The following is a 16,481-nucleotide window of genomic DNA, read 5'->3' on the forward strand; positions in this document are numbered from 1 at the left end:
TACCCAATGAATTTAAAAACCAATAAAATGCTGACATGAGCACAGTGGGATAAGGAGCTGGCCTCTGCACAGCCCAATTAGGTTGAGAGACCTGTCTGTAAACACCTTCTGCAAACAAAACCAAGAGATGGCCAGAGTTCAGAGAGAACGTTTGGATAACAGATTTCAGTAACAGAGAAGCAAAGAGAAAGTTGCCACTGAGATGTTTGGTTGCCAGAGACAGAATATTATGAAAATGAATGATATTGAGGGTCCTTGGAGGTGATTTACCATGTGTCGCCAGGCAAGGAGGGAGAACAGTGCTGTGTATAGAAGCCTAGACTTGAGCATGAGTGGATTCAAGTCCTGACTTTGTCACTCACTCCTTTACCATTGGGAAAGTTACACAAATTTTATGAGCCTTCATTACCCTTTCTGAAAATCAAGATAATAATAGAAATATGTGCCTCATGGGTCTTTATTAGAATTTAATGAGAAAATGCTGTGCAAATGCAAAGCATGACCCAGCATGGGTATCCAAATAGTTGTTTTGTTATTATTTAGGCTCTAACCTTTTTTCTCCCCCTTCTATTTATTCATCCAGTGTCATTTAATGAATTCTAAAACAGCATCTGGAATAAGGGAAACAGGAAAGAGACCAGATGGAAGCAGAGAAGGAATTGTAGGGTCAGTACCAAGTCATCTTACCAAACACAGGACCTAAGTCATTATGATTCAAGCAAGGCTGGGAACTTGTGTTGCAGTTGAGGTGTGTTACCAAGAGCAGGCAAAGAGCCAGCAAGAGAACATGTAGGCATGAACCAAGGGAAGAGAGAATGCTGGTTTCAATGTGTCAGGAGATGGTCATCTCCTGGAGTACCTGGCTCATTGTCACCAGGAATCTGATAGCCTACAAAGAGGAGGACAAGCAAGAACACTGGAGGACAATGGTTGTAGTCTTGCAACTGCCCTTTCTGCGGAAACCACACACATTAGCCTTCCTTAGATGAAAGGCTGGAGAAGCTGTTTCCAGACTACTCTTGAGGGCATTAAGTGCCTCCTATTTGAGTACAAAAAAGAACTACATAAACATAAGACCGATGTCAACAGACACAATGATAAAGAAAATAGATATCATTAAGTCTAAGAGAGCCTAGTAGAGTTTTCCAACAGATTTGAACAGTTGAGGCTTATAAGTTGCATAAGGTTAGGGAGGGGGAAAAAAGTCTAATTTTCCTAAAGCCAAGGGAGCAGGTATGGTATGAGTAAAGTTTATAAACAAAAAGGAAAGTCCACATGACTGAACAACTGAGCCACCCCTCAAGAAAGAGGGGAAAGGGAGAATTGCTGTTCCACAGTCTACCCCTTTTTAGCCTCCTGAGTTTAGCCTGAGAGAAACACATTTAACTCTGAGATGAAAGAACTTTGGTGTTATCTCAGCCAAGTGCTTCTTGGAGCAGGAACTTAGAAGATGCCCACCATCAGTAGATGTATAACCAATGTGATTCTGCAATCTTTATACGGGGTAAAAATGGGAGTTCATAACCCACTTGAATCAAAGTGTGAAATATGATATGTCAAGAACTATGTAATGTTTTGAACAACCAACAATAAAAATTTTAAAAAAAGATGCCCACCATAAGTGTAAAAAGATTTTGAGACTAACAAGTGTAAGATGACTTTGGCAGACTATACATCAATTATATACATACAAAACAGATGCCAATGGTGACCCATTATCTACCAATTGCAAGCTTCTTACCCTGATTTGGAAAAATCTTCCCATGCTCTACTTAGTCCCCACTCTAGGTGATATGTCCCAAATGCTGTTCTGGGTATGGAGACTAATGAGAGCATGCTCAGTCTAAACTCCCAGGAAGAAACTCCCTCAAGGGTCTACCCTGGGTCCAATTATACACAGCAAGTAATCACAAAATTGCTACCAGAGCCCCACATGTGTGCACCAGGGCAGGAAAGCTGTGGATCTGGTAGAGATCCAAGTGTGTCCAGACTATCTTTTTCTTTTTCACTGGTCTTTTCTCCTCAGTCACGTTAGACTTGTTGGAAAAAGGAAATGGACACAGCCCTCAAAGATGAGCTTCGGATATTGGTCAGAATATGTGCTCAGGCTTAGAAATCTTATATTTCCCTGTTCTACATTGAAAGGACAAGGCCTTAGTGAAGGCTAAAGATGATGTTGGGAGCATCTAGAGAGTGGGGCTTTTCTGGTGTGTTCTGATTCCTGATCAGGAAACGTGTGGGTGCTGCTGTATACTTTTAGTCTGTTTCAACCTCAGCCATGTTATTTTGAAATATCATTATTTTGAAAAGACCAACCCTGACATGTTGTTGAATTAGTAATTCTAGTTGATATATGGACAAAGCCTCATGCATAGACTCACATAATGGCAATTAGACCTTGGGGATGAGTGAACATGACCATCTGCAGAGCCACAAGAACTCGGTGTCACCTCATGAGGAAACCTCTTCCTTAACTTTCCAACTGATATAATAGCTCCCTCTTTCCCATTACCAGAGAATTTGGTTTTACTCTGTGGACTAGATCATAAACATAACACCACTTTGTTTTGTGTCTGAATATCAGCATAGTCACTTAGCAAGTGTGATTTCTCTGAAAATTCCTCACTGGTAAAACAGGATATAAAAATCTCACCTTTTAGGTATGCTGTGAAACTTTAAAACCAATGTATATAAAACACATATCACATTGCCTGGTACAAAGTGCTCAATGCAAGCTAGTAACACCACTATTTGTTCTTGAGGCAGTAGTACCTTACTGCTATTTGAATATAATACTGCTACCTTAGTAAAAACAAATAGAAAAATGGGCAGTTCAAGAAGGTATTTCCAGCCAAATGCCTAATGGAGTTATGTGGTGTTTGGCAGGACACTGGTCAAATCTTCCCTGAGACTTTAAACACAACAAGGATACTAGCTGCTTTTAGCCAAGTATAACCCTGTTGGGGCTAAATTCACGCATCTCCTCAGAATTCTTGTAGAATCCTACCTACAATGTGTGGATAAGCTCTAGGTGTTCATTAGTCACAAGCATTTTCTGAGCACCTACAGATTTCCAGTTATTGAAGAGGTCAGAGGAGATAAGACCCTGCTCTAGGTTCTGACAGTCTCTTTCCTAGAGGTGTTATACCGATCACACCATCAATGCATATCTCACAAAATTTAATGGTCTGCAATGATTTCACCTGTCAGTTTGCACCCTGAAGCAGCAACATAATCCTTTATAGGTGACCACATCCCTCATGCCACTGTTGCCAGCCCTACTTCTGCTCTGGTTCCAATAGCATCTCCATTGCTGTCCTTACTAACATTCAAAAATGAGGAGTATGATATACAGTGGATATACAGTGTGTTGATGTCAACGCTCATTTGTTGTATCCAGGTTTCCTGTATGGGTTGGTTCACTGTAGCTATATGTGGCACAATCTTATGCCTCCTTTCATAAGCTATGAAGCATACTAAGCATTTGGCTTGTGTTTGGGTTCTTATCTTCATAGAACAAACTACATGCTATCTACCAAGCTTCTAATCTAGTTTCAGACAGAGGGAAATACACTCCGTGTTTTCAGTTTTAATTAGCGATTCTCCCAAATCTATGTCCTTATAATTACCATCCTTAAAGTTCATCTGCTACCTTTGCACTCATTTACATTTGAATATTCATGTATAGTTGGATCATCTTCATACTAGGATGCTCTTATGTGCCCTGGGGCTAAAAGGTTTGTGTTTTGTTTTTGTGGTGCTGGGGATTGAACCCAGGGCCTTGTGCATGCTAGGCAAGCACTCTATCAACTGACCTATATCCCCAGCCCACTGAAAGATTTTTAATTTATTATTACTAACATTTACTCACTAGTCATTATATTTATTCTACTAGAAGATTCATTTTCCTTATTACTTCCATAGGTACTGCCCTAACCAAATGACTAACAATTACATAAAAAATGCGCTTAGATATATTGGTATAAAAGTTTCAAAGTCACTTTTAAATCTCTCTCTCACACACACACAGACATACACACATACCCCGCTTTTCCACCATATAAATGCCTCTTTACTCTTAGGATGATGCAAAACTAGCTCTGCAGTGAAATACCATGACAAACTGGTAGGTGAGTATCCAGGCCATATCAATGATTAAAATTTGAATATTGCTCCTATGTCCATAAACTTATTTGTATATATTTTCGTATAGGTGATATTTAAAACTGCTCTATCCTAACTTCTGAGGGGAAAATAATTTGTAAGGAATTTTCAATTTGAAAGGAAATTCTATTTCTCTGGAAATCTCTACTTTTTGGTCCTAGGAATTGAACATAGGGATGCTTAACCATTGAGCCATATATCCACAGCCCTTTTGATTTTGAGATAGGGTCTGGCTAAGTTGTACTCTTTCTGCCTCAGTCTTCTAAGTCACTGTGATTACAGACATTCACATTCATGCAACACAATTCCTACACTTAAATCAACAAGTTCCAGAAAAGAATGAGGATCAATGTTATTCTAAACACCAACTTTCCAAGGACAGATAGTGCATAACTTCTAAGTCTTCTGACTTAGCCACTCACTATTATGGCCATTTGAGCTGACTAAGAGCAGATATCTATTTCTCACAAAGCAGAAATTCAAGGTGACGTATGATTCAGTTCTTGGTTTAGACTTATTCCCTGGCTTGCAGACAACTGCCTTCCTACTGTGTCTTTTCATGGCCTTTCCTTGGTGAATGCTCATGGGGAAAGACATCTTAGTGTTATAAGGCTGCTCATCCCATAATAAGGAACCTGTCCTCATGACTCATCTGATCTTAATTACCTCCCAAGGGCCCCATTTTCAAATGCCATCACATGGGTAGTTATATCTTCAACAAATGAACTTCAAGGGAGCATGTTCAGGCCATAACACCTTTACTGAATAATGACCTTTCAGTTCAAAAGGATTCGGAATTACCAAGGGAAAAAAAATTCTTTATATAAAGTAAAATCAAAATATTTAAAATCAAATAGAGGAAACACTTTCCACTCATACCAATGATGCTGCTAATATTGATTTATACTGCTATGGGTCAGGTGTTCTATAATATTTATATTCTATAATGTTTACATTCCCAATTATACTTTTATATTACTCAATGAACAAACGATAAGTCTAAGTGTCCTAAACAGTTTATATGTTAGTAATTAAAGACTGCAAAGAGATACTTTTTCTTTTCTGAATTCACTAATAAACATGAGATATGATTAGCCTCATTAGTTATCCATGAAATGCAAATTAAAGCAGCAAAATGTCATTTCTTCACCCATGAAATTAATGAATATTAAATAAAATGATGTTGAGCAGACATGAGATTATCACTCAACCACTACCAACAGAAGTATGAATTAGTATAACTTTCCTAAAAATCCATTTGGCAATATGTTCAACAAGACCTTTAAGTATTTTTCTACTTTTTGAGTCAGTAGCCATTTTCTGTTATACCTCTGGAAAGTTGAAAAATGAGTGATCATAATATCTAACTAACAAATCCATATATAAATCAGATTGACTCAAAATAGCTTTCAAAAAAATTACGTATTTCCTGGTAGGCCATTACAAATAATTCTGATGATGTTTTTATAACTATTGGCACATAATGAACTTAAAGGGAGTTCAAAAAACCTGAGTAATCATTGCCATAACTAAAACCTTTTATTCCAATTTACATTCATGTATGAAAAATTTTCTTGGTGTCTATACAAATCTATGTAATGAAAAGTAATCTTGAATTAAGAATAAAAGTATGAATCCCTTGATGGGGGTGAAACAAATGTTATCATTAAAAATCCCATTTATAAAAAATTTCCCCCTTTATAATTTTACTGGTAAAATTATACATAATAGATTTGTTGTTACATATTCATAGGTGCACACAATAGAACAACAGATTGGTCAGTTTCATTCCCCAGTACTTCTCATTTTACCTCCCTACCCCCTCTATCTGGTCCCCATTCTCTACCCTATTGGACTCCCTTCTGTTTTCATGAGGACCCTCATTTTCTCCCCTTTCTAACTTCTGTATATGAAAAATATGACCCTTGACATTCTAAGTTTGGCTTATTTAGCTCAAGATAATGCTTTCAAGTTCCTGCAAATAACAATTTCATTTTTCTTTATGGCCAAACAAAACTCCATTGTGTATATATACTATATTTTATCAGTTCATCTGTTGACAGACGCTAGGCTGGTTCCACATTTTTGGTTACTGTGAATTGTGCTGCTGTAAACCATGGGAATGCAGATATCACTATAGTATGCTGACTTTACATAAATACCAAGTGATATAACTGGGTCATATGGTGGTTCCATGCCTACTCTTTTGAGGAAACTCCATACTGGTTTCCACAGTGGTTGTATTAATTTACAACCCACCAAGAGTGTAAAAGTGTTTTTTTCATCATATCATCTTCAGCAGTTATTTATAGTCTTGATGACTGCCAGTCCAACTAATGTGAGATGAGATCTCATTAATAGTTTTGATTTGCATTTCCCTGATTGCTAATGATATTCAAGATACTTTTATTTGTTGGCCATGTGTATTTCTTTTTTTGAGAAGTGTCTTTTTACTTGTTTTGACCATTTGTTGATTGGGTTATTTAGGTTTTCTGTGGTTGAGTTTTTTATATATTCCTGTTGGAAGAGTAGCTAAAAGATTTTCTTCCATTATATAGGATCTCCCTTCATGCTCCTGTTTCCTTTTCTGAGAAGATTTTGACATCCAACTTATTTAATTTCTTGAGCATTAGGAGTCCTGTTAAGGAAGTGGTTGCCTGTGTCTATATGTTGGGAGTGTTGACCCTACATTTTCTTCTAGCAGTTGCAAAGTTTCTGGTCTAATTCCTAGGTCTTTGATTCATTTTGAGTTGACTTTTGTGCAGGTTGAGAGGTAGGAATCTAGTTTTGTTCTTCTACATATGGATAACCAGTTATTCTAGCACCATTTGTTAAAAATGCTACCTTCTCTCCAACATGTTTTTGGTACATTTTTCAAGAACCAGATGACTGAATCTGTCTTCTAATATCTGTTTTTATGCGAGTACCATGTAGTTTTTTGTTCCTATAGTTCTATAGTACAATTTGAAGTCAGTTACTGTGATTACTACACTACGCTTAGAATCGCTTTGGCTATTCTGGGTCTTTTATCCTTCCATATGAATTTTAGAACTTTTTTCTAGTTCTTTGAAGAATGGCATTGGTATTTTGATAGGTATTGCATTAAATCTGCAGATTGCTTTTGGTAATATGGCCACTTTAGCATTATTATTTCTGCCTATCCATGAACACTGAAAGTCTTTTCATCTCCTATGGTCTTCAATGAAAAGTCAAGTTCAAGGAAAGCATAAAAATTCTTGCCATTTATGAGCTTCCATACATTTTTTAAAAACATTCTATTTGAAATCATTTAAAGAATTAGAATATCCTTGACAATTATTTAAACTCGTGAAGAATTTTAGATTTTAACAGAAAAAAATATGCAAAGTGGTGGATCATTTTTGGGTGTACATAAGTGAAAATAATTTGAACAGAATTGTAGAGCCTTCAGTGCATTGTTTAGTGCATTGTTTGCCTTTCAATAATTAGCGTTAGAAACAAAAGGTTACCATAACATTTGTTCTGAATCTCGTTTTCCATGGAATCATAGTTTCCAATGTATCTAGCATGAGGTGCTCAGGTTTTGCTGCATGGACTATAGTGGACAAAGCAATTATCCTCAAACATGGCCATGTAAAAGAGCAGCAAGAGTCAGAGTGACATTTCCCAATTCCCAAAGTATTCTCAAAAGTGCTGCTAACCTGGAACACATTTTAGTGCTTCAGGGTTACCAGTCCCTTCTAAACACCAGCTTCCAAACAAACTCGTTTAAAAAACATTTGACTTAAGAATTTTCTCCAAGTTTAAAAATCAAAAACTAGTGACTCTCTTAAGGTCTGGCAAAATTCTTAGAGGAATTTTCACCTTAGCATAGCCAATTTTATTCAAAAGTTAACCATTTTGAGTAGTATGGTAGATAAGGGGAACTCTCTGTAAGAAGCACCTGCACTAACTAAAGTTAGCAATAGATGAATTTAACATTAGAAATATGTGCAAACTATGATCAAGTTTCCCCTCTGCAAAATATCAAAAGAAAAAAAAAACATCTTTGACCCTTATTCCTTGTGCCCCTCCCCACAATGATCCCAACTGAGTTCACAGCTTCCTGTTCCTATTTACATCTTGGCCTACAGCAAATGCTTTGGTTCCCCATCAGTCCCAACACTCTAGACTCAAAATACTAGGTCTGCCCTGAACTTCCACTCCAGGGGATTCTATATCACATTTTGTCAGATTCACTTCTCTCAATTATTTGACATAACTTATTTCCTTTCTTAAATCCATCTCTGACAGCTGTGATTTTTACTCATCTGACATGAGGACTGTGGCTTGAACTGCTCTTTCCTTCCTCCCCTAAGTAGAGGGAAGCATATCTCAAAGTGAGATAGTCTCATTTCCTTTGCACCTATAGCTTTAATTATCATCTCCTGCAAGCATTTTCTAAATACACTTTTCAAAGAAATCCACCTTAAAAAAAAGTTTCATTCCAAACTATTCATTCAGCTCTTCACACACCTGAATCTCAACACATTGTTATTTTTTCTCCTTTCCACTCCCATAATATTCTCCTCTTGCTCCATGCCCTCTATCCCTAAACTAACTATGTTCCTCTATCCCGGGATCCTTTGAAAAGAAACTACCTAAATAAATAAATAAATAAAATCACCATTAATTCTTAGGGCCTTTAACTCTTCTGCATCCTGTGGAATCATCAAGTCTTCTTGACTCCAACATTGGTTAACACGTTCTCACTTTTCATTGCCATAGGCTAATTCTGAATCTCAACTTTTTGACTGGGTCTAGATTTTGACATTCTAACTGGGTTTCCAGCTTAAATACCACTCCTCCTCACTGCCTCTGATGCTGCCCAATGAACAATACCCTTTGTCTGTGTTCCCCTAGTTTATCCTACAGTTAGTTGTACCTGTATCCTCCCTCAAATCAGGGGATGCATTTTTGTCAAATGGACTCTATCACCAGGTCATCAATCCTATCCACAAATGTAAATCTAATCTCCCTGTGGAAATACATCATATAATCGATGATACATCACCCATAGTATTAACTGGTACAGCACACATAGCAAGCACTTGGAAAGAGGAACAAGTAAGGATCTTATTTCTTTCTGAGCCTTTAAAGTATTCCTTATCATAGTAATGCCTAAATGAGCTCACGATATACTTTAAAACAATACCTAACTAACTATAATTTCTTAAGAATAAAAATTTTGTTGCTGGAGATGTAACAGTGGCATAACATTTGCAGAGCATGCACTAGGCCCTGGGTTCAACCCATAGCATCAAAAATAATAAAGCTTGTTAATTCCTTCCACTTTCTTCACATGCATGTCCTGGAGTAGATTTCAAGAATCTTGGAAGAAAGGAGAAGCACAATCCCCCAACAGTTAATTCCTTGTATTCTCAATAGAATTCTTCCTTGCCAATTAAACTGAGTGGTGCAAGCACACAAAGCCAAGGTGCCCAAGATTTCCTCCACTAAAATGAAGTTGTAAAGTCACAAGAACTAAATCATTGTTTTTGTACTTGCAATAAAACTACAATTAAGTGCAAAAACCAAAATTTTAACTAGTGGTCAGCTCAGAAGTTGGGCCACAGATTCCTTCTCCTTGTGAGTTTCCCTCCAGGGGAAATGCCTTGTTCTCTTTGGCCCTGGCTGGAAAGGAAGGCAACCTAAAGCAGAGATTATATGAAAGCTGTCAGTTTCTAAAGGTTACAAGAGACGCAACAGGATACAAAACTGAACTGCCAAGGTGCAGTAAGAGGCGAACATCAAAAGAGGGGTATAGCAGCGAGGAGAGCTGCTTTTCCTGAAGCTTATCTGAATTACTTTGGTTGAGAAGACAAGACTTGAAACCTCAAGATAAAAAAGTTTACCGTGACAAAGCCAGTGTGTCTTATCTCCAGGTACAAATGCTAAAGATGGATGTTTCCCTTCTACAAAATGCAGTAACGTGTGAAAAACAACTCTTGAGCCCCTTCAAAAAAACATTTAAGTAGTTTAAGGAATGGTTATATGGAGGAAGGGGAGTCTCATGTTTCCTCTGAAACCCTTTTGACCAGAGCCAAGGATCCTCCAAAACACTTCGACTCATGTGAAAAGAGAAACTGATGCCAAGTCCATATTCCAAGCCACCAGAAGTGGAAGGAAGCCAGGTATGCTGGCACACATGTTACTCAGTGACTTGGGAGGCTGAGGCAGGAGGATCACAAGTTCAAGACCAGCCTGGGCAACTTAGTAAGATCCTATCTCAAAAGGTAATTTTACGAAGGCTGGGAGTATAGCTCAGTGGTAGAGTGCCTCTGGGCTGAATCCCCAGTACTGGAAGATGGGGAGATAAAATCATTGCTCTTTAATACTAATTAAATGTGAAACTTGAAAAACTGGGGTCTCAGAAAAACTAACAATGAAGTGGGACCTCTATCAGCAGTAGTAGCCAACACCAGGTGCCCAGGATCATCCCAGAAGTGATCAAGAGTGAAACATGAACTGAGTAAGGCTTTGTTTTCTTGCTGGGTCTCCTGGTCTGAGATGCAGGGAGAGAATTCTGTCCCTTCTGCCAGTCTTTACTTTAAATGAAATAAATGCTGTTTAGAGTACAAATTTTCTGGAATTATTGTGGTGCCCCAGATCCTCCAAGGAGGAGATATAGCCACTGGTTTCTAGGTAGCATAGGTGGCATTGGAACCAATGACCAGAGCAAAATAAAGGACAGTCCTCAAACATCCCAGAAGTGACTTGCCACTTCAAGGAAGGAATGTTTATGGGAGATGCTAGCAGAATCACCAAAGGAGGAAAGGGCTTGCTATTCTAAACAGCTACTACCCATCTCCCTGAATACCCTGTGTTTGTCATCTGTTCAATCTTTTCTTACTTTGAGGGGCAAAGAATACACTAAAATAACATTTTGAGGTGATATACAACTGATAATATTGATCCTAATAAACGCTAATAAAAATATTCATTTATTGAATATGCTGCTGATCCTTTAGATAGATAATATTTAATTCTAGTAAACTGATATACAAATTAGACACTGGACTAACTTGTGTGATCTTGGACCAGGTTGACTTTTGCTTCATTTTCTATGTTGGCTCTTATACATTTAAGTAATTTTTGAGAAATCCCCCCAAAACTTGGGCAATAAGAACATCTTCTACTTCTGATTGTGCCTCATTTATTAGCTCCCCTGTGTAGAAACAGAAATTCCTTATAAGAAGCATCCACAGCCTTTAGTTCTTCTGCCATTCTCTTGACTCCCTATCACAGGTCCCATAACTTTACCTAGCTGTTCAGCAAGGTCAGTAAGATTAGTGGTCAATTCCCAGCCCTCAACTCATTTGAGTTACAAGTAGTCTTTGACGTAACTACTCCCTGTTCCTCAGTGCCCTTCCTCACTTGCCTAGGGCCCATTATGATGTCATAATCTTAATTGCCTCCAAGTCACTTCTCCATCTCTTTGCTGATCCCCTTTCCTCCCAGCCTCTGATGTTGGGTAGCTCCAGAGCTTAGTTCTTGGTGATTTCTCTCCTATATCACACTCTCCCTTTATGATCTCATATAGGCCACAACTTAAGTTAAATCCCACATGCATGGCCATGACTTCAACCCATACCTGCCTCTTGAACTTCTCATGTAACTTCCAGGTCATTGACACTTGGATGTCCAACAGAGACATCTCTCAGAATATCTGATAAACCTTCTCCTTCCCTATTTATTGGAAATTCCATCCTTCTAATTGCTCAGGTCAAAACCCCTGTGGCAAACCTTGATTAAAAATGCATTCACGCATGGAAGAAGTAGACTAAGTTTCTGAAGAACCACTCATATGTGTGTCCCCCATTTCACCTTCATTCCTGATACCTTTTCAAGGATTTTTTTGTTCTTTGTTTTTGTTAACATTTATTAAAATGTGTATGGCATGACGATATCTACTTAAAGGGGAGATAAGATTTCTTTGTACTTTTAAGTGATATACTGTGATACTTTAGGCACTAAAGCAGAGCTAGTAATGCTTTTTCTAGTTTCACTTTGGCTTATTTTAACAGGTTGAGATGTTTGTTCTAAGACATGTAACCTAACTTTGTAGTCTAAAGTGTTTCACTACCAAGTTGTATCCCTTAGTAGACCAGACCAAATCTTTTGTCCCCGAAGTGTTCCAGGATAGACCTTGATGTTTAAAAGAAAGATATTTGTTAAAATGGCTTGAGTTTCATCTCATTAGGATCCCCCATAGTTACCCACTGTGCATGTACTAGTCCTCTAGAACCAAGTATGTGAAACAGACAACTGGCTGGGAGGAACTCTACAGGGCTTGTTTTCCAAAGAAAAGTATTTCAAGAAACAAAGCTTAAACCTCCCTGAGGTGTGTTACAAAGCTGTTCAAAAAGTAACTCGGTGAGGCTTGTGAATGGAAATATGTAGTGCCCAAGTCAACATTCTGCTTTAAACAGTAATAAATGCAGATGAGTTTAAAAAAAAAATGCATTCTTGTTCTGTCAAACCAGAAACCCTGTACCTCTCCACCTTCACCATGAGGAGTGATGACCACTTCTTGTCACTTAGCAACTCCTGCCCTCAACAACACTGCCATTTACTCTGATGGGACCCGATTTGAACCTTAAGTTACCATCATCCTAATTAAGGCTCTCATGATCTTATCCCCTACCCTAACCTCCCCTCTCTGACATCACCATTTTGCTTTCAAGGGCCCTGTATCTGCTCTTGCCACCCTTTGCCAAGTCAGGCACACTTCTGCTTTGGAACTTGGCTCTAAATGTTCCCTTTTCCTAGAATGCTCTTCCTCCAGATATCAATATGGCAACTCACTACGTTCAATTCGTAACGTGCCCATCCCTCCACTTCATCCCATCCACCCTGCTCATTTCGTCTCCATTGCACTTTCCACCTTTCAACATACCCCATAATTTGCTTATTGTTCTACCCACTAAAGTGTAAACTCAATGGGATTGGGGCTTTTTATTATTTTGTTCACTGATGTATTTATCAATATACTTAGCACATACATAGGTGTCTAATAAGCATCTGAATGAAGAACTATGTATACTAAACATGTCAGACCTTTCCTTAGACACCCTTCCTCTTACTGTTCTGGTTTTCAGCCTTGCTTCTTGTAATAATCCTTCTGTGCTTGAAATAGACATTTGACAAAAGCCAAATTCTGAGATAACACACCTCCACCCCACCCCCACACACAATGGGTTAAGGATAAAATCAGTTTCTATGTTCAGCTTATTGCTATATCCAGTATTGTTGCCAAACTGCCTTGCAAATACCTGGGAATGAGTCTCGGCTACTTACCTATGAACTTGGGTTCATTTCTTTGAATTTCCCATATTTCAGATTCAAAGGAATTCCTGACCAATACTGCCACCTACTGACAAGTGGGTGAGAAATCAGAACAAAGTGCAAAAACAATTTTAACAAAAACTGGGAAACAATAGTGAAATATCCAGTGAAGTCAGTAAAATAAACTGCTTTCCCCAAAGCGAGTCAACCAGGAACTAACAGTGAATTCTCAGCAACATTAAGCAAAGAAATACACATTGAAGTGTAAGTGAAAAGAATTACAGGACCCCTTCAGAAAAAAAAACAGGCATCACCAAAATCTTTACAGGGCACCAATCTTCTATACACATGGCTCTTCTACTTTGCACCGGCAACTTCTGTAAGAGTTGAAATGTTTGAGACTCAAAGGCTAATATATTTGTTATTTTCCCTCACACAGACAAATCTACTGTGATATTTACAATAGTAGGCCAAAAAAAAAAAAATCACAGTAAAGCATATGGGATGACCAGAACATTTACACTTTAGGCTCCAAGCTATCAAACTTCTCATCTTTAGATTTGTGTGAGAGATTTTAATGCCAAAAAATTTGGTTGGATCATGAGTTCTAGGAAGGGCAAATTAAAATGGCATTTTAATTTCTTTACCAAAATCTCCTTTTTCATGATCAAAAACCTGCTCCCCCTGGTTGGGTAGTAAATGGAATGAAAATCAGTTTCTGTATGCTGTAGTAAACCATTTACTTATTGTACTCAAGTGGACTTTAAATATGTTAAGTGCTTCTTATTTACTATTTCAAACTACTAAAACATTTTGCTGAGAAATTTGTAGTGTCAAACAGTATTTTGAAAGTAAAGCAATTTGCAGAAGGGAAAAAAAATCCAAGGAAGGAGATAAGTTTATATCCCACATCTTCCAAATTTAAAAATTACATAAGAGGTATGAGTAGATGTGACTTTAATAACAAAAATAGTTCATTTGTCAGTTTAAAAGGCACATAGGGTTAAATGTAATAATTCCAAGAGACAATAACTTAGAAAAATGCATTTAATTATAAAAATTTCTTTAAATAAAAAAGCAATGGCACAAATCACCACAAAATTACTCAAGTGATTATATCCACAGGCTGCTCTTGCAATATGCTACAAATTTATGCCTGTTCTCACTAACAATTTTCCCTCCTAATTAGTGACATCAATAGCTTCCGAAAATGTAATTTGTCCTAAAGTACTACTAAAAGTATCATGAACACAGTTGGTGCAGTGTTTACATCACCTTTTATTTAGTACACTCTAACATCATAAAATATTTAACATTTCTCTTTTCCTTCATTTCTCTTATTTACAGTACGGAGGCTCATCTATTGTCACAGTGTGGCTTGTGCATTAAAATACCTGGGAACATTCTACATTTTAATAGATTTACTGATTATTTAAAATAAGTACACAAACAAAAGCTCATTCACATGAATGTCACAGCCAGAAGAATAACTCTTCCACTAGACTTATTCAGGAGGAAAAAAATCCCACTTTAAGAATACATTCTCCAACCACTATTGGATTATACTATCATGCATATTTATAGTGCTAATACAATAGGTAAAGCCAGCTATGACTTTTTGCGTTTCAGTTGGAAGGATACAGCAAACATGAAGTGATTTGGCTTTTACTCTCTGGTTATCAGTAATTCAGTTATTCCACATGGGTATGTTTTATTTATTCTTAGAAGTATTTAATGGTTTGATAATAATTGGCAGTTTCTAACAGTTCTATCTTCTTGATCCTGGAAATAGTTTTGCACATATCAGGGAAAAAAACTCACAAATCACTGAATGCAATGCAGCAGAAACAAGCAGGATGGTATTGTTTGGGCAAATGACACAGACATGCATACTAATGTTCTATAGGGCCAGGAATACTGTTGAATAAGGTCTGTTTCAACGTGTGTTGTCTTCACAACTTGCCATACCTGCTATTTATCTTTTTTTGTTGTTAAAAAAATATCAAACCTCATTGAGGGAAGGCAGATGCAAGGAGCTACAAAAGGTGAGAAAGCATATATTGCAGAATGATTTTAGGGGAAAAAAAAGTGAGCAGATAGAGACATTCATACTAAAAACCAGTCACATCTCGATGCATTTCAGACCATATGAAAAAGCCCAGAAACTAAGTAAGCCCCTCTCTTTTCCAGTGGTACTTGTTTCTAGTAACAATTAGCATCATTCTGGCAGCAGCATAAATCTAACTTTTTAAGGCTTGAGGGTGTCACGTCTTAATAGGTGGGTACAGTTGACTATTAAGAGCCCTGACATTTCACTTATATATAGTCTTGATCCCAGCAAGCATGATTGTAGAGGTAGTGGATCAGCAGCTTCAGTCTTCTACAGTGGCTTTAACTTGATGACCCACTCGGCATTTGGATTGAGCTGATACAAGTCCTTCATATAAGTGTCGTCATCAAGACGGCGTTCCCCTGTTGAAGAGAGGTGGTACCAAGTTGAGCACAGTGGGAGGATGGGGTGCAGTTCTGAACTGAAACTCGATGGATCTGAAGTCCTGGATTTCTAAATACTTCTTCCTTTCCCATTCTCATCAGGCACATATGTACTCGCTAGCAGTTTAGCAAATAGGATAAATGACTTAGGTTTATTTTTCTATTTTGTAATACATATTAATACTTAAAGAAAGAGGCAAAGTACTGGAAAAACCAATTTGGCAGTCTTTCCCTAAATAAGTAGGTTTCCAATTAAATGAGGAATCAAAATACTTCGCACTGTAGGCTTTTAAACAGTTCCTTAAATTCATATTCACCTTTATTAAGAACAACAATTTTAGGGCTGAGGCTCAGTGGTAGATCACTTGCCTAGCAAGGGCAAGGCCTGGGTTCCATCCTCAGCACCACATAAAAAGAAATAAGTAAAATAAAGGTATTGTGTACAACTACAACTAAAAAATAAATTTTTAATAACAATTTTAGAATCATCTAATAGTAAAATCAAATGTATTAATATT

At 37.5% G+C, this 16,481-nt stretch overlaps 1 protein-coding gene across 2 annotated transcripts in view; it reads right to left on the bottom strand.

The window, feature by feature from the left end:
- Positions 1 to 15,262: 15,262 nt before the first annotated feature.
- The window catches only part of ARHGAP18 (Rho GTPase activating protein 18), a gene marked incomplete at its 5' end in the record, with an annotated part of 169,624 nt that continues 168,405 nt past the window's right edge, over positions 15,263 to 16,481 (bottom strand). For both annotated transcript variants that reach the window (XM_081296653.1, XM_081296654.1), the window contains one exon: positions 15,263 to 15,942. In XM_081296653.1, coding sequence (XP_081152779.1) covers positions 15,851 to 15,942 — 92 coding nt within the window. In that variant the 3' untranslated portion in view covers positions 15,263 to 15,850. The remainder of the gene's footprint in view (positions 15,943 to 16,481) is intronic.

This window comes from Spermophilus citellus, assembly GCF_964194105.1.
Source record: "Spermophilus citellus genome assembly, chromosome: 5".
In the NCBI taxonomy this organism is placed as follows: domain Eukaryota; kingdom Metazoa; phylum Chordata; class Mammalia; order Rodentia; family Sciuridae; genus Spermophilus; species Spermophilus citellus.